Source organism: Aotus nancymaae, unplaced genomic scaffold, assembly GCF_030222135.1.
Source record: "Aotus nancymaae isolate 86718 unplaced genomic scaffold, 86718_ANA_hifiasm-v0.15.2.pri h1tg000029l, whole genome shotgun sequence".
Classification (NCBI taxonomy): Eukaryota; Metazoa; Chordata; class Mammalia; order Primates; family Aotidae; genus Aotus; species Aotus nancymaae.
Genome location: NW_026988442.1, coordinates 59,460,594 through 59,486,206, shown reverse-complemented (window position 1 = coordinate 59,486,206; position 25,613 = coordinate 59,460,594). Strand labels below are relative to the sequence as shown.

General features: G+C 37.8%; 2 protein-coding genes across 20 annotated transcripts in view; one reads left to right on the top strand and one right to left on the bottom strand.

The window, feature by feature from the left end:
- The window catches only part of FMNL2 (formin like 2), a 316,443-nt gene extending 305,501 nt beyond the window's left edge, over nt 1-10,942 (top strand). For 4 of the 12 annotated variants that reach the window (XM_064382750.1, XM_064382761.1, XM_064382762.1 and 1 more), the window contains exons 25-27: nt 1,550-1,648; nt 2,376-2,499; nt 8,930-9,474. In XM_064382750.1, the coding sequence (XP_064238820.1) occupies nt 1,550-1,648; nt 2,376-2,499; nt 8,930-9,039 (333 nt within the window). In that variant the 3' untranslated portion in view covers nt 9,040-9,474. Of the gene's footprint in view, nt 1-1,549; nt 1,649-2,375; nt 2,500-4,675; nt 4,802-6,652; nt 6,747-8,929 lie in introns of those variants that run through there. The other 8 variants (XM_064382759.1, XM_064382755.1, XM_064382756.1 and 5 more) reach the window with 5 other exon arrangements.
- A 5,371-nt stretch (nt 10,943-16,313) lies between these two features.
- PRPF40A (pre-mRNA processing factor 40 homolog A) overlaps nt 16,314-25,613 on the bottom strand; it is a 57,892-nt gene continuing 48,592 nt past the window's right edge. For 4 of the 8 annotated variants that reach the window (XM_012457049.3, XM_064382763.1, XM_012457053.3 and 1 more), the window contains 10 exons: nt 24,457-24,571; nt 24,195-24,298; nt 23,967-24,083; nt 23,344-23,481; nt 22,909-23,004; nt 19,944-20,030; nt 19,767-19,863; nt 19,620-19,681; nt 18,571-18,702; nt 16,314-17,400 (listed from right to left, as the gene is read on the bottom strand). In XM_012457049.3, coding sequence (XP_012312472.2) covers nt 17,308-17,400; nt 18,571-18,702; nt 19,620-19,681; nt 19,767-19,863; nt 19,944-20,030; nt 22,909-23,004; nt 23,344-23,481; nt 23,967-24,083; nt 24,195-24,298; nt 24,457-24,571 — 1,041 coding nt within the window. In that variant the 3' untranslated portion in view covers nt 16,314-17,307. The remainder of the gene's footprint in view (nt 17,401-18,570; nt 18,703-19,619; nt 19,682-19,766; nt 19,864-19,943; nt 20,031-22,908; nt 23,005-23,343; nt 23,482-23,966; nt 24,084-24,194; nt 24,299-24,456; nt 24,572-25,613) is intronic. The other 4 variants (XM_012457050.3, XM_064382764.1, XM_012457054.2 and 1 more) reach the window with 1 other exon arrangement.

Sequence of the window (25,613 nt, the reverse complement as noted above, 5' to 3'; positions counted from 1 at the left end):
GTGGACTGAAGGATGGTGCTTTTAAGTGTGGGCACTCTCTGTTTCTTTGTGTGAATCAGTAAGTGGCCCTTCTTTTAAATGGGAGGCCTCCTTGGACATAATCCACTAAGGGCTGCTTGCTCTGGAAATCATTATCAGGCCTTTTACTACAACTCAAAAAGTCAAAATATTTTTAGCCGTCTTCCCTCAGCAGGGCTACATGTAGCAGTAGAGCTACAAGCTGCTGGTAGAAGGAACATGTCTGTGGCAGTCAGGGTGAACCTAAACACAGCACAAACTCTGTGTGCAAGATTCTGAGAACTTGCACAGGATGAGAAGGCAGTGGGCCACCAGCTGCTGCTGACTGTGGTGCCTGGTAGCCCAAGCCCACTGGCTGGCTGTGCTTGTGTGCTGCAGAGATAGCCTGAGGTGGCCCTTGTCATGTGCTGTGCCCATGTTTTTTCACATAAAAACATATAAATCTAAGGTCAAAAGAGAAAATATATTTTAAAATTGGCTGAGACAGGTTGGGAAGTGATTGGGGTTTCTCTCAATGCCCGAGGCATCAGCAGGGATGTGTGTGGAGCAGAGGAAAGAAGCTGCCCTTGGTGGTCCAGGCTGTGTTGGAGGTCCCAGCCTGTCCATCAGTGTGCTCTTTCCACCTCACTGTTCCTCCTTGTGATCTTCTTGGCTGGCTCAGTGAGGCATATGCCAGGCAGTAATGTGACTGCCTGGATGTGTTTCTTGCCCTATACGTGATGAATAGCCTTCCACCCTGGCACTTACCTAGGGACTCTGTAGGCAGCGGTTGGGGTTTTAGGACATCATCCCTCTTGTATGGACGAAAATGAAACAAAACAAAAGCAATGGAGACCCAAATGTAAACTTTATTACTGATAACAGCTGGGCTGAAGGATATGGTGTATGCGACCTTCAATTTCAGCCACAAATTAGGTAGATGACCTACCCGTCAGTTCATAGCTTGACAACTAGAGGTCTCTTCAGGGAGACTGGCTTCCAAAGAGTGAGTGAGTGCCCAAGAGGGCTGAGCTGAGGTGAGCCTATTCACTTTCTTACAGATTCATCAGACTAGTCACACTGCCTCCCTTGGGAATGAGTGAGGTGTGGGTCAGAAGCCAAGAGTATCACTCTGGTGAGGCCCTGAAAAGAAATAAGAGGCCAAGGGAATGGAGGTTTTCCCCTAACAATAGGCAGAAGGCAGAAGAATCTTAGATCAGAGGCACTTGAGGTAGGCAGACTGTCTCTAGAAGGAAAACAAAATCACTGAGCACAGCTGCCGGGACAGGAGGTGCCCACCAGTATGTGGGACGAAGACTAAGAGACAGTTCGAACAGGGAGAAGATCATTCTCAGCTCCCAGCTTTTAAAGAGATGTGACAGACAGCGAAGCCCAGGAGCAGAGCTAAATACAGGCATAAAGTGTAGATCTTCTCAACCTTCCATTTATTCTAATTCTCAACTCACTAAGGATGCTTGAAGAATGACTTGTAAAAATCTTGGTGCTATCATTTCCATTAACATGATCTTTCTTGTTCTTTTGATTTACCCAGCAAGCAGAAGAGGAAAACGAGCTGAGGAAAAAGCAGGAACAAGCTCTCATGGAAAAACTCCTGGAGCAAGAAGCTCTGATGGAGCAGCAGGATCCAAAGGTAAAAAGTGCCGCACTCATGAGACAGGTTCGTGCAGAGAGACTGAGAGGGCTCTTTGGAGCAAGCCATAGGAACGGCCAGCAAGCCAGGTGTGCCCAGGATCCTCACCACTTCCTTCTGGTGCCTGGAAACTTGGCAAATTGAAATATGTTCATTACTTTGTTCCACAACCACTGGAATGAGGCTAAGAGCATGTTTGTGTGGCAAGTCCAAGTTTATAGTCATCTGGAACTTAGTTGGATATACAGAGAGGCCACACCAGATGACCCAGTGACCAAAGGGCTTAGCATCCAGAGAAAGCTTTGTGCAGATGCCCATTGGTGCTGGCCTTGCTAGCAGAGGGACTTGCTAGCAGGAATAGAGGGAAGATTTCATGGAGGGCAATGTCGTTAGTAGGTAAAAAGCATAAAGGCTGGCATTCCAAAGTTTCCTCATTGTAATCCCTGGCACCACATTTCGGCAATTACCAACTGCTTCTTGTTGCTGTAGACTCCAGCCTTCCTGTTGCTGCCAGGTGGAGTTTTGTGTGTTTTTCAGTGAAAGTTTGTTTCCTTCCCAGAAGCCTGAGTTTTCTGCATTTGAGCAGAATGTTGGGATGTATGCGTGTTTTTGGCTGAGGCTGCTTATCAGTAACATAATGCTCAGACACATTTTGACACATAGGGGTGCTCATAAACTCCTAATGGGCAGGAGTTTAGCCTCACTAATCTCTGCCCTTTCTTCTCAGTCACCTTCTCATAAGTCAAAAAGGCAGCAGCAAGAGTTAATTGCAGAATTAAGAAGACGACAAGTTAAAGATAACAGACATGTATATGAGGGAAAAGATGGTGCCATTGAAGATATCATCACAGGTAAAAGATATTTCCTCACTGTGGCCCATGGAGATCCCACTGGCCCCACCTAGACTGGGATGCATGCAGATTTTGCACCTGCTTTTGTCCAGGGATGGCAAGTTCATTAGTTGACTTTATTCACACCCAGAGTGATGCAGAGAGACCTCATGCTAGGGTTTGAAGTATATTTACAGCAGCATGCGTATTGCCCCACAACTCTGCATTGGAACCATGCGGGTTTCAGCAGAGCTCATTCGCTTAAAGGATTTCCATTGTTTTTGATTTGTCATCATGCTCCATTTTTTTTCCTTGTGGCCACACCTAGCCACCTGCCTGATTAATAAACAGTGTGGACAAGACCCATTCAGCTTGCACTAATCACAGTCCATGCATCCTCTTTAAAAGCCTCTTTACTCATTCAGAGTAACTTAAGTCAGTAGGTACTTTAATTTCGATAAGCCAGCAGGCTTCTATTCTAGCCCAGGGTTGGGGACTGGTTTTATCAGCCAAGAATTGTGTGTTAAACCAGCGTGGTTCTTGTCTGATTAAATTGGCTTGATGCTGTCTCCTTGAACTGATTCTCCCAGATCTCTGTAATTCCTTTTACAGATCAGAACAATAACTTGGGCACTATCTTGTAGCAGAGGCAGGAAGTAACTTCATTCACGTCTGTTACACATGAATGTTGCTATAAGCTTCCAGATGCTTATAGCTTTTTATAATGGGACAGTCCAGAAATATGCAGAAGTACTGAAAATAGTATGATGAGGTCCCATGTAATGTATTCCTCATCCATTTCAACAATTACCAACTCATGGCCAGTCTTGTTACAGGTACACTCGACCTACCCCCATATCCAACCCTTGACATTCAAGACACAGAATTTCACTTGGAAATATTTCATTACGTATCTTCAAAAGATAAGGACTCTTAAAAAATAAAAACATACATTACCATTATCACATCTCCCCAAAATTAACAGTCCCTTAATATCAAATATCTAGTCATTAGTTTACATTTCCCCAATTTTCCTGATTTTTAAAAACAGAATTCCTAGACTCTTGATGTCTCATTTCTTGTTATAGCTTCATGAACATTGTAAATTGGAATCCCAAATGGTCAAAACCACAATTTTTTTCTCAATAGCTCAGACCCATGGAAATTAAATAGGTTAAATGATTAGGTAGATTTTATACAGAGGAAGTCAATAATGAATTTCCTGCCAGATTAAAGCAGTGTAGGTCCTGAGTGGATAAGTGGCTGATAAAAATGCCATTCTCTACACATGGCACACACACCCTGTACATGTATGCCTATTGGCATCTTACTGTACACATTGCAGTTGCTTGCAGATGCCCCCCAGATAAAACCTTCATTGTTAGCACCTCTCTTTGTCTCCTCCATGCTGGAGGAGAAACTCCACTCTGAACAAGACCAGGAACAGATCCTTCCTAGGTAAGCATTTTTTGGTCTCAGTGCCACAAAATGAACTTGTAGTTAGTGAAGCATCCAGCCTTACTCATTAAGAACCTGGAGTTCTTGGCCGTGTGCGGTGGCTCACACCTATAATCCTAGCACTTTGGGAGGCTGAGGTGGGTGGATCACTTGAGTTTGAAACCAGCCTGGCCACATGGTGAAACCCCGTTTCTAATAAAAATACAAAAATATGAGCCAGGCACGGTGGTGGGTTCCTGTAATCCCAGCTACTTGGGAGGCTGCGGCTGGAGAATCTCTTGGACTGGGGAGGTGGAAGTTACAGTGAGCCAAGATTGCACTACTGCACTCCAGCCTGGGCAACAGAGCAAGACTCTGTCTCCAAAAAAAAAAAAAAAAAAAACTTGGAGTTCCTTTCCTTTTTTGTTAGTATATCCTCCATCCCAATGACACCTGGCTTTATAAAATGAATGGAATGTACATTTTCTATTTGCTTGATCTAAGTCATTAATCTACCATTAGAGGGGAGTGAGTATCTGCTTATAGGGCAATTTTTATCCTCCTCGGAGTAATTCTCATTTTCTGGCCCACCCCAAAGCCCCAGATTAACTTCTTTGTACCTTTATGAACTAATCTGAGTATATATTGCCTTCCTCCATCCCAGGTATGATTAACAACTCACTAACCATGGACTAATGCAATAGATCTTGGCTTTTTATTCTCTTCTGTTTGTGTTGTTTGGCTGTCATTTTCAATGCAGTGCTGAAGACTGTGCCCTTTACTGCTCGCACCGCCAAGCGTGGCTCTCGGTTTTTCTGCGAACCTGTTCTCACTGAGGAATACCATTACTAAACTATTACTCTTTCTCACCTGATGCTCTTAAAAGGTTGCTACAGGTTTTTTGATTTCTTATGTCCCCCTGTGTGTGTGTGTCAGAGCCAACCAACATGCTAGCATGGAATTGCCATCTCCATCATGTCCTATTTTGTGTTGTTCTCATGCTGCATGGTTTTACATTTCAATCATCATTGCTCACTCACTGCCACTTTCAATACATGTGTATTCACATTGCTGTAACAGTCTGGGCATGTTTTGACAGTTGAAGTCATAGAATTGTTCGCAGAAATTTTGAGAAAAATATAGCAAAAATATTAAGAGCACTTCTTTGAGAATCAGGATTGGTACCAAGTAGATTGCTGATACGAATTTTAGGCTAATGTCTTTCAACACAAAATGATAGCCATTAATAATAATAACTACTAAACCTAACACGTATTGAGAACTTACTGTGTTCAGGTTGGATATGGTGGCACATGCCTGTAATCCCATTACTTTGAAAGGCTGAGGCAAGAGGATCTCTTGAGCCCAGGAGTTCAAGACCAGCCTGGGTAATATAGTGAAACCCCATCTTTCCCAAAAAAACACACACACACACACACACACACACAATTAGCTAGGCATGGTAGTACACCTGTAGTCCCAGCTACCAGGGACATTGAGGTGGGAGCATCGCTTGAGCCCAGGAGGTAGAGGTTGCAGTGAGTAAAGAGCACGCCACTGCACTCCAGCCTGAGCAACAGAGACCCTGTTTTAAAAAAAGAAAACCCAAAAAACATAGTGTTCTAGTATACAGATATTAACCCAGCCCTTTTATCCTGTACCCAGTTAACATGCTTTGATAGCCATATGAAAGTGCTCAGGAATGCAAAGTGCTCTAAAGTGGAAAATGACTTGCAGAGGGAACTGTGAACTATGCACAGCTACAAACTGGGCCTTGAAACTCATGAGCTTAACACAGGGAACCCTTTTGACCTAGTTTGTTTATGTAGATATAGGCAATCCACAGCTTTGTAAGACCCTACCCTGAGTAGGCCATGTCTATTCCTTCTGAACGTCATCCCCATTTCAGTTATCAGCAATTCCATGTTGCAGCAAAGCTGTAAAGCAGGACGTGAATACAAAGGCTTAGGTGCTCCCACCATCTTATCTCATTACGTTTTCACTGTTAGCTCTGTTCCATGTCCAACTCAGGCTATTTCTTCTGTGATCAGATCATATCTTGATCTGCTTCTTTGGTCAGGATGGTGGCACCAGAAATACTAACAGCAAATATCGTTGGAAAATGCCACTGTTGTTAAACTGGGGGGGAAAAAAATCAAACTTTTCAAAGTAACTTCCTGGGCTTAGTTCTTGATGCCTGATAAGGAACAAACTTCTCTCCAGTGTCTAGTTGATTAGAAAAGAGACAAGGGAAGCACATACTCTAATTAATTGGAAGTAGCCATTGACTCCTGTGCTGAGATTGACATGGAACTGGGTATGTGTTTATTTTGTGACGTACTATTCTATGAATTGCACTTGTTATGTATGTTCTGTCTCTGATGTCAAAGGACATATTGTCATTGCCTGCTCTGCAGTGTACTTACCCACCAGTGCTTATTAACAGGCTAGAAAATTGTCATCTGTTTGGCTTCTTGCTGTCTGTTTTGCTGCTGGACTCTATCTTTCTGGAGCCAATCTTCAAAGCAGCTTGACTGGGTCGTTAGAGAGCTGGGTGGGAAGATGCATTCATCCTTCCCTTGTTTGACCTAACACTTCTTGTAGTAATGGCTTCCCATTCTCTTCCTCTGTTGGCTAATGTGCCCGGGAATGTTAAGCACTAAGTTGAGTTGCTTTCCATTTTCATCCCATTTTTTCTTAACCATCATTTTGTGTTTTTGTTTTTTTTTCTGTTTAGCTTTAAAGAAGAATAATATCACTAAATTTCCAAATGTTCACTCGAGGGTAAGGATTTCTTCTAGCACACCGGTGGTGGAGGATACACAGAGCTGGCAAGCATCACTTTTTACTTAGCTTCCTCCTCTCTCTGTATGCAGATCAATGGTTTCAATCTATGGCTGAGGGTAATACTGGCGAGAATCTGACCAGGGAGTTTTTGTACCTCACATTCCAATGACGTGGGGATTTAGCCTCTCTATTGGACTCTTTCTCGGCCTGCTTTTAAGTTCTCAAGTGTGATGGTTTGGGCAAGGGTATTTGCTGATGATTGATTGTATTTGCTTTGAGTGCTAAGCTGTCCTTCCCTTACCCCCGTCTTGGCCTTTGAGTTACTCTGTTAAACCCATTTTGATCTGAAGACTGAAAGCAGGTCCTGGCCAGGGAACATGAACTACAGCCTTTGAAGGATTAAGATCTTTAGAACTAATTGCTCAGAGGATGAAGAACCACAGAGCTGCATACTTTACAGGTGTTAATTCTGGCCTTCCATTACCAGTATGGGCTAGGAAGCAGAGGCTTGAGAAGATTAGGGTGTGCAAAATTATTTTACCCTTAAATTTAAGGGTAGAGGTTGGACATGGTGGCTCATGCCTGTAATCTGTAATCCCAGCACTTTGGGAGGCCAAGGCAGACAACAGCTTGAGTTCAAGACCAGCCTGGGCAATGAGGTGAAACCTCGTCTCTACAAAAAAAATACGAGAGTTAGCCAGGCATGGTGGCAAATACCTATAGCCCAGCTACCTGGGAGGCTGAGGTGGGTGGATGCTACAGTGAGCTGAGATCTGCCACTACACTCCAGCCTAGGTGACAGAGACTCTGCCCCACCCTCCCCCCCACCAAAAAAAAAGAGTAGGGCAGGGCCACATAAATTCCAATGAGTCAAGGATCCAGGAAGGTAGCAGGCCTGGTAAGAACTGTGCTGAACCTGAGAGCACAGATCTCAGCTCCAGTTTCTTTTTGCTGTATAGGAATTGGGGCCTGGTTTTGCCAGATTGTCCGATTTTTCAAAAGCCAGAAACCCTGGTTTTTATATTCAATACCAATTTAAACACCAGGAAACTGTATTTTAAAATGTGAGGGGGGTAGAGTGGAGCAAACATTCTGTGGGTCAAATGTGGTCCATCAGCTCCATTTTCAACTTGAGTAAAGGGATCCAAAAGATTCAATCTGGTTTAATTCTGTTACTTGTATTTCCCTTTCGAAAGATACAATGTATTCTAGCAAAAGTCAACAATACTAAGTTAATGAAAGGCAAGTAAATACTGATAATTAAACCAAACAAACGAGGAAAAGTACGAAGCCTGCTCTACTTTTTTCACTATGTCTTGACTTCATCAAAGGGAGGCTGCATAGCCTAGTTGCTGGTTAGGTACCTGACTTACTAAAGAAAGCATGCCTTCATATTGAGTTCTTGCATAAAATTCCTCTGCTCATCCCACTTCATCCCAACAGAGCAATGCCTATTTGGACTGGTATGCAGTGACTGACTTAGTCACTTAACAAAGATTTTCTTATGCAGGAGGGCCCACACTAAAAAATATTGGGTGGTAAATTGCTTGAGGCTAGTGCCGGTTCAAGTCCAGCCTGGACAACATAGCAAGATCCCATTTCTTAAAAAAAAAAAAATAGGTGGCAGAAAAGGTGGCAGGGAATAGACTATTGTTTTGGTTTATATTGAATGGTTCATTGAACATTATTGTGCTTAAAATTCACATAATAATAAACTCAGCTAGCTTAATGGAATGAAAATAATAGCGCCTTTATGTGCAAACTAAAAGCCTTTAGGTTGTTGTTAAAACTGCAAGGATAAGATGGGACAGGACAGTCTGCTTTATTAATTTTGCAGTTTAAAATTTATTGCAATTACTGTTGATATTCAGGCTTCCAGAATAAAAACAAACAAAACAAAAAAATTAAGCTACAGCTGCTTCTAATTTAAGAAACATTTCAAAATAAGACTTCAGCTAGACTCTGGCCAGTGACAAATAATCTATATATTTTTCTCTCTTAAAGTCCTAGAATCCTACCAGTATTACACCCTATTTTTTTGTTTTATTGTAAATATTGAAGGCAAATGTTTATCATCTTTGATTCAATGCTCCCTGAGTTTGAAGGGCCCATTAGGTGACTCTTTTCTACACAAGCTGCTTTGATTGGCTGCCAGCTGGCCTTTGTCTTGCTTAGACACATGCTATTAAAGGTTGCTATTCTCTTACTGGCACTCTCCTCTTTACAGATCTTAGAAACCAACCCTACAGACGAGCCGATGCGGTGAGGAGAAGCGTCAGGCGGCGTTTTGATGATCAGAACTTGCGTTCTGTTAATGGTGCCGAAATAACGATGTGAACCTGAGACTTGGCCTGCATGAACACAGGGTGTGCGTGAATGAAACTGCCCATATGAACTTTATGTGCTACCATTTAACTGCAGCCTTGAACACACATAAAATAAGGGCTCAGATTTAGCCAACACAAAAGAATTTTAAAATGAGCTCTCCTTTCAACCCTTGTTAACAAGTGCCTAAAAATGGAAGTACCTGTTCAGATTAATCAAAGCAATAGGATTTGATTTGACTAGGTATCTTTTTACACCAGTATGTTACTTTTTTAACCAAAATGTAAATTTCATATTAAACTTATTACCTACCATTGTGATTGTCCCATGATGGCCTACCTGGTTTCCTGATGTTGTAAGTAACATGAATGCATCTGCTGTGGGTCCTTTGCTGAGATGTCTCTTAAGGAATTTTATGTTTGTTTTACCCATATCCATCAACTTTGTATTTTACTTGCAACATGGAAGAAGGAAAAATCACGATAAAACTCCTTTTGTCTATAACCAGGCCCCAACAAAGTGCAAACAGGATGCAACGTCAGTGGCACAAAGGTCACTCAACCCTGTTTCCAGTTTCACATTCTACTTCTGTGCGAACAATACTATGTGAGAGGCATCCACCAGTATGAATGTGGGGATACAATGTATAAGACTTATTTGCAGTACTGTGTTCTTCAGCTAGAGGCAGCTTTTAAATAATGCAAGCATATTAGCACTAAAATTAACATCTCAGTAATCAGTATTAACATTTCTGAGGACCATTATTAATTCTGAGAACTGAAATTGGTGCCTTGCAAGGAAGTTTACTAGCTCTATCAACAAGCATTCAAGGTTACATCTGCTAGCAGAGTAGTGTTAGGAACCTGGCCTTATTCTCTGACAATCGCAATTTTTTCTTCTTTTTGTAAATTGGAGAAGATACACTTGGCATCATGTATGAAGGCTAACTTGTTCATGCATTTCCCAGACTATTTATGGGGAATTGCAATTTAAGTTGTTGATAAGTATTAATATGGTATTAAGCTTAAATAATACATAATGGGACTAAATGGCCCACTAAGCCACTGTTATTTTTCCTTCCTCTCTGGCAGGGCACTTGATCCATTCCAAAGTCAAAAACTGGACTGAAACTAAATTTGTACTTTTCATAATATACATTCTGCTTCTGGCTAATCTTCTTGGTACATCAATATATTAATTGTAAAGTTTATTGTATAGTATTTAACCGCTGAATTTCCTATTTTATGTTGTGCTTATGTGAACCCCTTGGTGAAGGTCCCTTTTCCTTGGATGTGTAGTTATATGATCTTTTTAAATGTACAGATATTTTGCTATAAAATCGGTGCAGTTTTTTATGGTTTTTACACTTCTCTTTAATTCCCACCTAAGCCTCTGGGTAATATTGTAAATATTGTTTTAAAATGCATCAGCCTATGCTATACAATCTGAATGTTATTTTAACTTATAGTTTTTTTTTTTAATATATATATTTAACTACAAGGACAGTTTAGGGAACAAGTTACCTACCACATTTCACTTTAGTGTACCTATTTACAGAAAGATTAAACTGCCACCTGCGGCCACATTCCCATAAATGTGTACTTTAAAAAGAACATGCCAAGATTTTGTCTTTCTGTGGACTCAACATTCATTTTGATTAAAAATAGCAATTTGACCATAATACAGATAGTTGGACTTCCACTACAAAGCAGCTGTTTTCCAAAATTCAATGCTGATCTGTATATGTTAAAATAATTGCCTATTTATTTATCTACAAATAGACAATGTTGGCATGTTCTTTTCTGTTTATTAATGGGCCTGCTTCTTAGCAATATTAGAATGTTTTATAAAAGCAATTCATGTTACTTTTCTGGTCTTTCATGGCATATGAGCAAATAAACTATTTACACTACTATTCTGTAATATGTTGTAATCTTTCAATGGTACAATTTAGGGGATTTTAGCAATGTTATGTAGACTTACCTTCTACAAACAGATACATCTTGCTATTTCAACTCAGAATCCAAATATACTTGATAAACTTCAGGAAGGATTCCTATGTGAACTCTTGATTGATTCTTGCTATATAAAATGTAGAAAATGGTTCTTTGAAGTGAGACATACATCTCCCAAACTGTATTTATAACGTACAGCTTCTATGGAAACAACAGCACTTTTGTGAAATGTCACAAACCCCCCAGCCCCCCACTGAATGTTTCAGTTAGACTGTTGTACAAATAAAGATAATTAATAGGTTATATGTTAACTAACTAGTTAGCCCTGCACCCAGCCACCATACCAGTCACCAAGGTACAAACAGTTTGGCCCCCATTGCACAAACAGACAGTTTTAATAACTCCATCATCAAAAGTTTATAACATTTCATATGTTCTTTTTATGAAAACAAGGAAAATTTTAAATAATTTTAGACTACCTTTCTCAGTTCAGGGAAGCCTCTGTCTCTCAGGCTCAAGCCATCCTCCCACCTCAGCCTCCCGAGTAGCTGGGACTACAGGCACGTAAAATCACACCTGGCTAATTTTGTATGTTTTGTTGCAACAGGGTTTTACTGTGTTGCCCAGGGTGGTCTTGAACTCCTGAGTGCAAGTAATCCACCTGCCTCGGCCTTGCCAAGTGTTGGGATTACAGACATGAGCCATCATGCCCAGCCACACATACCTATTTTAATATTTGATGAAACAAAACTTGTTAGTCCTAATCTAGTTCCTAATTTTTACTAACAGAAATGCCTCCAAAGATGAATTTATCAGATTTCATACAAAAGAATATTTTCCATTTCTTTTTAAACTAATAGCCCATCATCTATGCCCAAGAAGTATTTGAAGAAACAGATGTGTGAAAAAATGATGGGCTTTTCAGTCTAACTTTTTATCAAGAAAAAGAGGAATTACACTGAGAAAACAATGTAGGCCTCCAGCAACTCTCACAGCATAGAGCTTGCTGCCTGAGTGGTGCTTAAAGGAAAAAAATGACACAAACCCAATTCAGTAAAAGATGCCAATTTTTCTAATAAATTATATTTATTTACAAAAGGTCTAATTTTATATAACTAAGGTTCTTTTACATCAGAATAATATATAAACAGGTGAAAATCTGTAAATTACAAACACAGAAAATAGAAACCTTGTTCCCTCATTACTCACCTTTCAGAACAAGTCCTTGGCTCAGTTGTAGAGGTAGGCAAGACCAACACCTACCGAAGTTTGCAGGAAGGACCCCACCCCCCCAAATGTTTATACATAACATACTTGGATACCTTAAGGAACAGTAGTGGAAGAATAGCCTCAAGGAATGGCTTAGTTTGAATCTGATCTAATTATTAGCCAGCCACTCACTGTTTCATAGTCCATGACTAGCGGGGCAGGGAGGATTAACCAGTATAAATGTCAACTTTACAAGTAAGGTAATTAGCATCAAATTAACAATTACCAATCACTAGCAATGAGATGGCCTGGAACTAGATCCTACTGAGAATCACAAAAGCAGTTTTGATAGTCTTTATATGGCAAGTTTAAAAAGCAGAGAAGCTATTATAGCTAAGCTTCTTAAAATGGAGGGTTAGAGGAATGTGTGGGTAATTAGGGCAAAATCATCTCTCACTTTCCACCTCACCTTTAAGACAGCTCCAGTAAACTGAGTGCCTGACATGTCACCATGCTTCAGCCCTATTCAAAAATAGCCCCAAATCATTAGTTTTCAACTTTACATTGTATGTTCTCACAAGTTTTGGACATATCTGAAGTAAAAGTTAAGGTACAGTCATTAGACCTTATTTTAGGTGCACTTAAATTATGACCATGGCTTTAGTGGTGGGTTAGTATGGTTTATTGCAGTGATGCTTTTTTAAGCCCTTTAATACAGATGATGGGTATCATGGATGCAAGATGAGTATGTATTTCAACTAATATTTTACATTCATTCAAAAAGAAGTGCCTATTATGTGTCAGGCACTGTCCTATTCTACAGGGATATATAACAGTAAATGAATCAGACAAATCCCTGCCACCGAGGAACTTACATGCTAACTTACAGTTAAGTCAAAACAATTGGAACACTTGTAAACAACTGGAAACTTAAGACCAATGTAAGAATAAGGATGGTAAGATCATCAGACTGGTATATGCCATTACCAGAAACACAGAATGAGATTATAAGCCTGTGAGAACACAGTTCCATGAAAGTAATGACATTATTTTGCTTTCTTTTCATGTAAAATGAGTGTAATTTTACGTAGAGAATGTTGGATGGTTGAATTAAAATCTACCTAACATTGAGAAAAATACATACCAAAGAGAAAAGAACAAGTCTTAGACTTAAGATAAAAGCAATTAATGTACTCTGTTTCATTTTGTTTAGAAAGTTTTAAAAGCTGAAGTTTTTTAGTTTTATATTTAAATTATATAATATACTTAAATATCCCCTTTAAAAAAAATCATTCATCACTCCCCCTGGGTACTATGTGATTACAAATAGTTCTCTCTTACATAGCATCTAAGCTTTAAAAAGAAAAAAACAATTCTTCATATAAAGTGGTTACTACTCCTTTCTGGGTGTAAAAATAAGAGTGGTGGCATAGCCAGTACTTAGCTGACTATAAGACCGGAAGAAAACCAGAACATTTAGACAAATGTTTTTTAAAGCATATAACCAAGTTATATAATTGAATGAAAACTGAATTAGACAGTTTGAAACTATGAAAACTTTCCAGAAAAATGCACACAGATTTTTTTCTAGGAGTTTTTACAGTTTCTTCATCCTACCGTTACTGACTGCCTTATACTTTAGGATAGTCCTTTTTCATACTATAATTGTATACGAAGTGAGGCCCAGTTAAGCAAAAGTCAAAAGATCACAAAGCTATGACAAATCATTATCAAATTTACCGGAAGGCATTAAATGCACTTTTAAAGTTGGAAAACCTGAATAACTTATATGCTGAAGCTACTCTGGCTAATGATAACAAAATGCCAGCTACTATGTTGAAAAAAAAAAATGTGGTGGGATCATTGCTTTTATTTAAAAGCATTACATTATTTAAATTCACTTAGGAAGGGTGTATACTTCCTAACTGATAAGCCACATTATCTAACTTTTCATACAAATTCAATTTTCCCACAAATTATGAACTGGGAGAAAAATACCAAATATTGACCAGGCACGGTGGCTCATGCCTGTAATCCCAGCACTTTGGGAGGCCAAGGCGGGTGGATCACAAAGTCAGGAGTTCGAGATCAGCCTGGCCAACATGGTAAAACCCCATTTCTACTAAAAACACAAAAATTAGCTGGCATCTGTATTCCCAGCTACTCAGGAGGCTGAGGCAGGAAAATCGCTTGAACCCAGGAGGCTGAGGTTGCAGTGAGCCGAGACCATGCCATTGCACTCCAGCCTGGGCAACAGAGCAAGACTCCATCTCAAAATAAACAAATAAATAATAAAGTATTTAAAGTCCTGATTTTGAGTAAGTATGATATTAAATGTATAAGCGAATTTGATTCAACATAATATTAATGACACTGAGGGAAGATAAACCCTCAACATTATCCTAAGACTCTGAGGCTTTAATGAAAAGTATAAATTCCCTTTATCTGAAAATAAACACACTTTCCTGTTTTAACATATTTGTTCAACTCTGATAGAACCAGTATTCCGGCCGGGTGTGGTGGCTCACGCCTATAATCCCAGCACTTTGGGAGGCCGAGGCGGGTGGATCATAAGGTCAAGAAATTGAGACCATCCTGGTCAACATGGTGAAACCCTGTCTCTACCAAAAATACAAAAATTAGCTGGGCATGGTGGCGTGCACCTGTAGTCCCAGCTACTCGGGAGGCTGAGGCAGGAGAATTGCTTGAACCCAGGAGGCGGAGGTTGCGGTGAGCCGAGATTGCACCATTGCACTCCAGCCTGGGTAACACGAGTGAAACTCTGTCTTAAAAAAAAAACAAACCAGTATTCCAAGACATTTCAGTTTTTTACCAAACTGAAGATTTAGAAACATAACCTATTAGTTTAAAATTATTCACAGATAATTCTAACAAAATCTTATCACCTGTGCCTTCAGACTGTCAAGTAACTTTCCAGCAACTAAATCCCATTTGATGGGATCCTGAAAGGTAGACAAAGGACCACAGTCACTTAAGGTATATCTTTCATGGCAAGGATGTTGCATTTTGAATTGCAATTTGTTTACTACTATAGTTGTTTTTAAGTAAAATAATTTTCATGGGTGAACTACAGGGAAACTATAGTGTTGTAGGGATTTGCAGTTACAGTAAGATTATCTCTGTAAGAAATACAGGAATCTATTTTGAGGACATGCTAAAACACATCAATAGCTTTTTATTTAAATAGAAAAATCAAAACTTTAAAGTTGTACTTTAAAAATCATTCATGGAAGTAATGAAAACAATTGTTTTTACAGATTCTAAAATTCTTTTGTGAAACATCACTAATATATATTTGCCAATATCAAATGCATATTTTAAAGATTTGCCACTCACTTCCATGTCAGGTGATTGACATGATTGGCAATATTAACTTACTACAATGGGACCTCTGAAAATTGAGTCTAGACAACTCCCTGTTGCCAAAGTTATGTATTTTGACTCTAATATACAACAGAAGACTAATCTCAAGCAAACGATTACTTCACATTTTCTCCAAGATGAGTCTTCCTAAAAAGCCTGGTTATATTTCATAGCAGAAAAGTAACTTGGGAGACAAACTGAGAAACAATCCCCTCCCCTGCCCCTTCAGCCTTTAAAAAGTAGACATTATATTTAATTCAAATGGGGGGCAAAATGAGAACGAGACATTCTGGTCAGGCCCACTTTCAAAAGTCACTAAAATGATAAGGAAAAAACTTTTTGTTCTTCTAAATCCCACCTTTAAATAGGATCTCTTCAAGTATACAAATTAAAAGAATAACATAATATGAAAGAATAGGTGCTAAAATTTACTTACTTAATTAAAAATCTCCTGCACTGAAGGAAAATAGTATAAATTACATTACCAACCTTCAAAAGTTAGCATGTAAGAGTATTCTATCTTCAATCTATCGCCCCTCTAAAATAGTCTGTAAAAAATTCATAGGTGAAAAACAAATCTACGAACCTCAAATGCACTGATTTATAATGTTCTTAAATATTAAAAAAGGAAAGGAAACTAGCTGTGTGGGTAAGATGAAGCAAAATTTCAGGAATTTAGTAACTTTAAAATGATCAAACAATTTAGCTGAACAGTTTAAGTAGAAATAAATACTAGTACACACTAGAAGAGAAGGTTTAATAGTTGATAAAAATGTACAAAAATATTCAAATCAGAAATGCTTTAGAATGTGTACCACGAAGTCAATACTTCTCAGTGAGTAGGGGAGGCAAAATACTTCCTCAATAGCAGGGGAAAAAAAGCAAGAGAAAGACTGAATTTAGAAAAAAAAGACAACTGTTAAAGAAAATGTTTAAGTCAATTTTTTTTTTTTTTTTTTTTTTTTTTTTAGACAAGGATATTGCAACTATCACTTAAAGTCTGGTGGCACATTCTTTAGTAGGTCCTTAAGGCAATATATTTAAATTAATTTACAATTTGATTTGATGTTAAAGTTTTTTTTTTTTAAACATCACCTCAAAATAGATGCTCAAAATAATGCCCTCACAATAGCCTTTTTAAAATGTATTCAGATGTTTGATAAAAAATAATGGTGGCTTTATTACAGTAGTGCTCATTAGCACCACTATAATTAAGGGTCTACCAAGTTTCCAGCAAAAACACCTATTTCTTAGGAGTTTCACCATAAAAGATCACATTGGCTTTAATCAGTTGGGTAGTGCACAAAAAAGCAGTTTTATCAGTTGCTGGTGCTTTTTTTGTACTACTATATTATCAAAAAAATTTTCATTATATCTTCAAAATCCAGCTTCTATAAAGTAAATCAAATCACCTCATGACTTAGATTTTAGAACAAAGTAGAGACATCTGCAGTTATCAGTAAATTGCCACCTTTAATCCATCCTACAGTGCCCTGTGAAAGGGTCACAGAAAGACAGTTATGACTGTATGAAAATATGATTCTTGATACAGAATCAAAAGTTATTTTCAATTTCCTTTGCTTTTATAAAGTCCATGATAACAATACTTAAATGCACTTTTTTTCCTCCTGTGATATAATTAAAACCCAGTGTTATTTCAGTTGAACTTAAAATAGAGTCCCTGGTCTGAATTAGACTTTAAATCATACTGTAAACATATATTTGGTATAATTTATTGATCATCATCCAGTTGCTCCAAAAGGGTTCTTCTGCGCTTTTCCAATTCCCCTTCACTCAGTTCACTGCCAGAAGTATCCCAATTACCCTGAAAAGACATTGATTACAATTATAGCTGGCATCAGTACTCAGAAATTTAAGTGCTAAGCCTTTGAAAAAAAAGAAACCACTATCTATATAAATTCTCTTCCAAAGAAACACATTTCACAGGGTTTAAAGATCGTGTGAATAAGAAAAAATATTTCCATTTAATGGAAGCCAGGTATTCATTTCCCAGATAATATATTCTTGCTAATTTTGTAGATTCCCAGTGGTTCCAGAAGAATTATCACAGAAACGGAAGTATTATGCTTTAAGCTTATGGATTCCTATGCCAAGTAAATAAAAACACAAAACTTATGAGCAGGACAAGATTTAGGATGAACAAACAAACAAAAATAATGCTGCACTGTACAACCTTTGAAAAGTGGATAGTTCACCTACTGTCCTTTTTCATTCACTCCAGGGATTTCATTTAACCCACAAGCTGCTAAAAAGTACAAAGGAGGCATTCACTCTTCACTGACAATGTGACTCAGACTCACCTGTTTCAGCTCTTAAAAAAAATCCACCCTATACCAACAAATCTGAATATCCAGAAATCCCTAACAGCTTTATCTACATAGTTTATGCTCTCCAGTGATGACTCACAGGCATTTACCCTTGCTAAACCCACAGCATTTGCATTATTATTACAATCATATATACATATATTTGAAAAACTAAGGACTAATTACGTGATCTGTTATTGAACTCTTAACTTTGGCTTGTATTCATTTGCCCTTCCTCCAGCCCAAATAAGTATTTCTAAAAGTTATTGGAATTGCTACCTTTTGAAACAAAGGATTTAATATCAGTGACAACAGTAGATATCTGGAGAATCCCAGATTTAGTCTCTCACTTAAAAAAATTTTTTGAAGATTAAGTAAGAAATATCCAGTGGCACTACTTAGTAATCATATATCCTTTCTTAGTGAGTTAAGGCCATAATTACAGAATGTTATATTTTAAAAATACCAAATTTAGGAGATCAAATCTAGGGTCATTCATCACCAAAAACTGATATTGTGTGAAATGTAGTTAACTAAATTTTCATTGTTTTCTTCAATGGTAGCACATCTGGAAAAAAGACTTATTTATTCAACACCATCATGGTTTAGCCACAGAATCCATTTTTGTATTTTGAAAACACAGGTATGAAACAATTCTAAACACTTACAGAATCCTTTCCAGTCTTTTTCTTAGGCGATTTGTGTTTTGATTCTGATCTTTGTCTAGTTCTGTCTTTTTCACTTTCCCGATCTTTTTCTTTTTTATCCTTCTCTCGCTCAGCATCGGATTCTGGAGAGTCCTATTTGAATAGGAAATAACAGGTTAGCATTTTGATGAAGATACCATTCTCATATAGGTAATATTTAAGAACATCTATGTATAACGGTTATGTGTTCTTAGAGTAGTGAAATGTAATGTGAATTGTTAACCTCAAGGATTTAGAATTTACCCAAGATTCATGGGGGACAGCTTTCCCTTGGGAAGGATAATATTCTGACAGGATAAAATATCACTCATGAGACTTACTACCACATCAGATCTGTAATATCTATTATGTAAATACAGAGAGAGTACATTTTTCACCAACCCAATATAATACTGGTTTATAAATGTACATAGGATACTGCTATTAGCTTTAACACATAAGGCAGACAGATGTATTAATAAAATAATTTTCTTGAAATTGCTGAGAAGCAGGAATTATTTAAAATTTAAGTGCTTAAATAAATGGTTCTTCATCACTTATGTACAAATTCAAATTTTAAAAAATGTAATTCAATAGGTCTGTGGTAACACCCAGGCCTTCACATTTTGAAAAAGCTCCTTAGCTGGATCTTAATGAATACCTAAGATTAAGAACTACAAGAGTAGAGGAGTGGTTGTTTAAAGTTATGGTTCTCAACAACAGCTGCAATCTACACATACACACAAATATACATACATACAGAGACACATGCACACACCTCCCTGAGTCCTTTTTCTAGAAAATTTTAAAGACCAGGATAGGGGATCCTAACACTGGTATGTATATTTTTTCAAAGCTCACCAAATGATTTTAATGGAAGATTAAGGTGAAGAGCAACTACAAAACTTGAAGTTTACGTGCCCACCTAAACTGTCCTAGACTACACAGGACTAAAAAGAAAAAGGTTCTATGATTTGAGGAAGTTAAGGGCAAAAGCGTAGGTGAAATGTAAAAATCAGAAGCTTACTTACAGATTTATGTCTCCTTTTCTTACTTTTCTTCTTATGCTTTTTTGACTTTTTATAACTTCTCTCTGAGGAGCATAAAAGGAAAAAAAAAGTGTCAGGAATGGAGTATATCAGTGTCAATGATTTAATCAAATAAACAGAAATGCTCACCAGACTCTGCACTAGAAGAATGTTCTGAAGCAGAACGAGACTCTGATCGTTGTCTTTTTTTCTTTGAATGGCTATCATCATCATCTGAATCTGACCCCTAAAAAATACACATAATTTCATTCATAATAATGCTAACACTTCAATACACTCATGGTGCCATATAATAAATTCCCTTACCGATCGAGAGCGGGAACGTTTCCTGTGATGTTTTTTAGATTTCTTAGAATGTTTCTTGTTCTTTGAATGATGATGCTGACATTCATGCTACAGGGACAAAAGAAAAAAGAAAATTTCAAGAATTTACACTTACTGTAGACAGACTGTAAAGAATCTTTAAAAAGCTAGGGAAGTAAGTTCATAGAGTAAAACTCTACCATATATAGAAATGTAATCCCTTGAAACTGCAAAGAATCGTCATTTTTTTTGTTGTTGTTCCTACTTGCCCATCCTATACCCACTCGTTTGGACATCTAAACAAAACAATGTTAAAAACTGTTAGTAGACAAAGTAGGTTTTTTTTTTTTTCTAGAGACCAAGTCTCACCCTGTCACCCATGCCAGAGTGCAGTAGTGCAATCTTGGCTCACTGCAACCTCTGCTTCCCAGGTTCAAGCAATTCTCCTGCCTCAGGCTCCTGAGTAGCTGAGATTACAGGAGCGTGCCAACATGCCTGGCTAATTTTTGTACTTTTGGTAGAGACAGGGTTTCACCATGTTGGCTAGGCTAGTCTCGAACTCCTGACCCCAAGTGACCCGCCTGTCTCAGCCTCCCAAGTGGTGGGATTACTTTTTCTGGCTGAAAAAGTAGTTTTTAAGAAGAATGAGAATAGTGTGGTTTAGAAGAAAAGTATAATATGCAGTCACATCTGCTTTTAATGACAGTGAAATACAATGACATTCAGGCATGCTTTTTCTGATCAATCCAGCTTTGGTCAGCAAGCTAGGCCGAGCACTAAGATAAAAAACAACCTGAGAGCCATCCTTAAATTGAGATACATAAGGTTGATGTCAGAATAAATGCCAAATCTACTCCTCTTTCATTTCCCCCAAAGAGCTATTTCCTTCCTCCTCAAACAAGACATCCTTAGACATCCATATGTTGTCTTTGTGGATTTTTACTCATTATAACAATTATTAGGCTAGCAGGGATGGGGCGCCGCAGTATAAGCTCCTCGCCCGTAAACAAATCCATAGCTTTGAGAATAAATTCTACCTCAGTTACTTAAGTGGAAATGGGAAGTCTGGATCTCAGAATGGACTCTTACCCTTTTCATCTCACTAACCTACCTTTCTTTATAACACTAACCTCCCTTTAATACCTCAAGGCTCAGATTATTAAGGCCCAAAAATCTGAATGTGTTCAGTCCTTCTGTATGGTACCACTACCACCTAACTACTTTATCCCAGTATAAATCATGAAAAGAATCTGGAGATTCTTCAAATGGGGGAAAATAGATAAGACACTACAGCAGAGCTTCTCAAAATTAAATGTACATTTTAATGCTTGGGAATCTGGCTAAAATGAAAAGTAAGATGCAGGATTTCTACCGATGGGGCCTAAGGTTCTTCATTCCTAAGAAGCTCCTAGGTAATGCAGATGCTTCTGGTCTATAATACATTTGGCACAGAAAAGATCTAGAGGCCTAGCATGGTTGCTCATTTTATAATCACAGTACTTTAGGAGGCCAAGGCAGGAGACCTCCTTGAGTTCAGCCTGCCCAATACAGCAAGATCCCATCTTTATAAAAACAGAAACCAAAAAAGCGAAAAGCCAAATGTCATGGCAGGTGCCTACAGTCCAAGCTACTTAGGAGAATTGTTAGAACCCAACAGGTGAAGGTTGCGGTAAGGCATAATTGAACCGCTGCACTCTGGGCTTGGATTGGGTGATACAGTGAGACCCTGTCTTAAAAAAAAAAAAAAAAGGCCAACAGGACTACATCTAGAGGCAGCTATGAAACAATACAGGCCTATGTGAGTACATGTTACAGAAAAGGCTGTGGTTAACATTATATTAATCAAGAACAACAAATCCAAAGAAATAAGAAGTAGTCAAGTTAGTGACCGCTATGCCCATTTACAGTACAACACTACAATATTAAACATATACTAGTTTTTAGCTTATAAATTAGCTAGTCTAGAACTGACAGCATGGCATACTTGCTAAAAGCATTGAGCAAGGTCATCATGCCTGGCTTCCAACCCTGTAAGTTACTTTACTTCTCTCTGCCTTAGTTTGTTCACATATTAACTTCATAGGCTTGTTGAAAGGATTAAGTTCACACATTTAATATACATAAAGCAATTAGAATACTGATCCACATAGGCATCAAATATTATTATTCAATAATTATTGGTCAACTCAGCATACTTACAAGGGTCTAAATGAAACTTATCAAAATACTCTTAACTATTTTTTTGGAGATGGAGTCCTAGTCCGTTGCCCAGCTGGAGTGCAGTGGCATTATCTTGGCTCACTGCCAACCTCCACCTCCTGCGTTCAAGAAATTCTATTGCCCCAGCCTCCTGAGTAGCTAGGATTACAGGTGCCAGCCACCACTCCCTGCTAATAACGGGATTTTGCCATGTTGGCCAGGCTGGTCTTGAACTCCTGACCTGAGGTGATCAGCACGCCTGGCCTCAGCCTCTCATAGTGCTGGGATTACAGGCATGAGCCATGGTGTTCAGCGAACCTTACCTAACTATTACAGTGACCTGAGATATTACTATTTCATTGCTTATTTTAACAAAAATTACCATTTATTCCATTATTTTCCAGAAACTCTGGGTTTTCTACACAGCTAATGTAGTATAATATCTCAAACGTGCTTAAAAGCTGTTTTCTATCTGTTTTACATAAAGATTTTAAGTTTTCTTTAAGTTTACTAGCCGTGTGGCTGCCAAACTGCTCAGTTTCTAAAACTTTCTAAAAATACCAAACACAGCCTTCACATACAAATCTTTATATTCCCATGGAAACTTATAATTTGTTTCACTTAAGAACAGTTTTTATAGGGGAAAAAAACATTCTCTAACCGTCCCAGGTAACTACTTGTATAAAGCAATGAGTATTAAGCAACATACTTTCATCATTCTAAATTCCTCAATTTGTTTATATTTTATATATGGGAATTCTAAAATTACCTCAAGCACATGCATAAAATCTTTAAATATTCGCTTTCTTTCAGATTCTAGAGTTATGTCCTCAAATGCTGGCTCTTTTACAAATCTCTCACGGATCTGAAAAATTCAGATATAAAATAAATACGTGAATACCAAGAAAAGCACACCAATACAGCCAAAATGAATCATAGCAGCAAGTGAAAACTGTGATGAACCAGTCCCTTTAAAGTGCATTATTTCTCCCCTTCAAAAGTCCAAACCATTCTTTACAAATATTCCTAAACGCAGAGTCACAGCTGATTTAATGCTTTTATTACATTCTAAATATGTTTAATATATTCTACAAATAAATTTGGCTTATTTTTGTGGCTATAAAATGAAAAACAGTGTATTTTAAATTTCTTTCTCAACTGTAAAGAAAAGAACTCATTACAAAAAATTTACAAGAATACATACATCTTCCCAGACAGCATCCAATTCTATTGGAGGAGCAGCTTGTTTTAACATACTCTTAAATGCAGATTCTTTTCGTTTCATCTTCCGAGCCTCTTCTTTTTCTCTTTCACGTTCACGGGCTTCTGCCTTTTCTAGTAACTATCAGAAAATCATATTTATTCAGTTATAACAGTATAATCACTGTTAGCTAAAATAATTTATTGTTAATTTAGGAATCACTCATTGTTTAAAATAAGCTTGTCCAACCCATGGCCCACAGGCCACATGTGGCCCAAAACAAATCTGTAAACTTTCTTAAAACATTATAAGATTCTTTTTTGCGATTTTTTTTTTTTAGCTCATCAGCTATCGTTAGCGTTAGTGTAGTTTATGTGTGGCCCAAGGCCTGTTTTATAAGGGCCAATTTATGTATGATACCAGTAATTTGAGCAAAGGAAGTTTAATACCAATTTGTCATATAAATAAATTTTTTTCTTTTACCTTATCTGAAAGACTGGCTACTACTCAGTAAAATTCTATTCATATTCCCTTATTCCAATACTCTGCAACTTATCTGCTTTTATCTGAGTAAGTTAAAATCTATACTGTTAAACTAGTTATTTACAACAGAAAAAATTACTTACACTATTGAAAGCCAATTTGATATTTCCAGCATCTAATGTAGTTGATCTTTTAGTTGAACTAATTATTGCCACAAAATCTTCAAAAGTGGTATTTACTTCAACTACAAATCCTTTATCCTAAAAAGAAAGAAATCTTGTTAACTTAATAATGCATAAATCAAAGAAATATAGTACCAACTTTTAAGATATACTATAGGTTAAAAGGTAAAAATAAATATACTTATTTACCTTTAGAATGTCTTTTATTATCTTCTTCTCATCATGATAACGTGCTTTAAGATCCTCAACATAAAACTTGAAAAGATCAAGTGCAGTTGATCCTAATGAAAAAACTAAAGAAGTCAAAAGCTAGCTCTAACCAAAGAGCTGCAATTACTTTTTTGTTTAAAAAACAAAAACAAAGCACCCTTTCCCCCAACACAATCACCTTTGCCTTTGGCCCATTCCAACTACTACCATAATGGTAAATTAGAAAAGAAAATAATCTTACCAGGCTGACCAAGCATATTAGTGAATCTAATGTCAGAACTAATAGTTGGATACAATTCCATCCAAGATGACATAGAATGTAGTTGTCCATGTTCATGTAATTCATCTAAAAATATCTAGGGAGAAATATCGTATTTGCAAAGTCATCTAAGTACACGAGAAATAAGAATCTAACATGAAAACACACAAAAACCTTGACATAATTAAAAATCTTCTACCAATGTTATCCCAAACCTGTTTGGGTGCAAAGAATATTTGCTATTTGAGCAAAGTAACAACTACCTTTAGGCAAAAAAATATTTTGTCCTTTAGAGAAAATGACCTTTGAAATACCACATTATCTTCCTAAGGTTCTACTTTCTACTCTTTAAGATAGAACATAATTTTTAGCTTTAAAAAAAAAAAGGTAAAAGTTAAAATATTGGTTATCTACCTCAAATGATGAGGCTAAAGAATGTATACGCATGTTTCTTTAAATGTATACTTTTTGCCTTTAAACATAGTGCCTAACGTGTTCTAGGTATTCTTTTTTTTTGTTTTAAACAAATATGGAGCCTTAGGAGAGGAGGATGTATAATTTTCCCAAAGCAGTTTGGAGACCCAGGATTCAAACCCATATTTAGTTTCAATTTCCACACTTCCTGCTTCCAACCCGATCCTGAGGGAGTTTAATCCCTCCAGGGGATCCCGACCCCTGTCCACAGAACCGGAACCCAGTCACACAGCAGGAAGTGAGTAGTGGAGCAAGCATTATCGCCTAAGCTCCACCTCCTGTCAGATCAGTGGCAGCATCAGATTCTCATAGGACTGCAAACATAACTGTGAACTGAGCATGCCAGGGATCTAGGCTGGGTGCTCCTTATGAGAATCTAATCCCTGATGATAACAACCCCCCCGCCCACCATAGCATGGAAAAACTGTCTTCCACTAAACTGGTCCCTGGAGCCAAAAAGGTGGGAGACTGCTGCTATAAACAAACTCCTCTAAAAGAAACTATAACTCTATATCCTGTTCCCACAATTCCCGTATTTGCACTGTTCAATAAGGTAGCCACTGACCAAATGTAGCTTTTGAGCACATGAAATGTAGCTAGTCTGAGTTGTGATGTGCTTAAGTATAAAATACAACGATCTTTAAGATTTAGTACCAAAAATATTT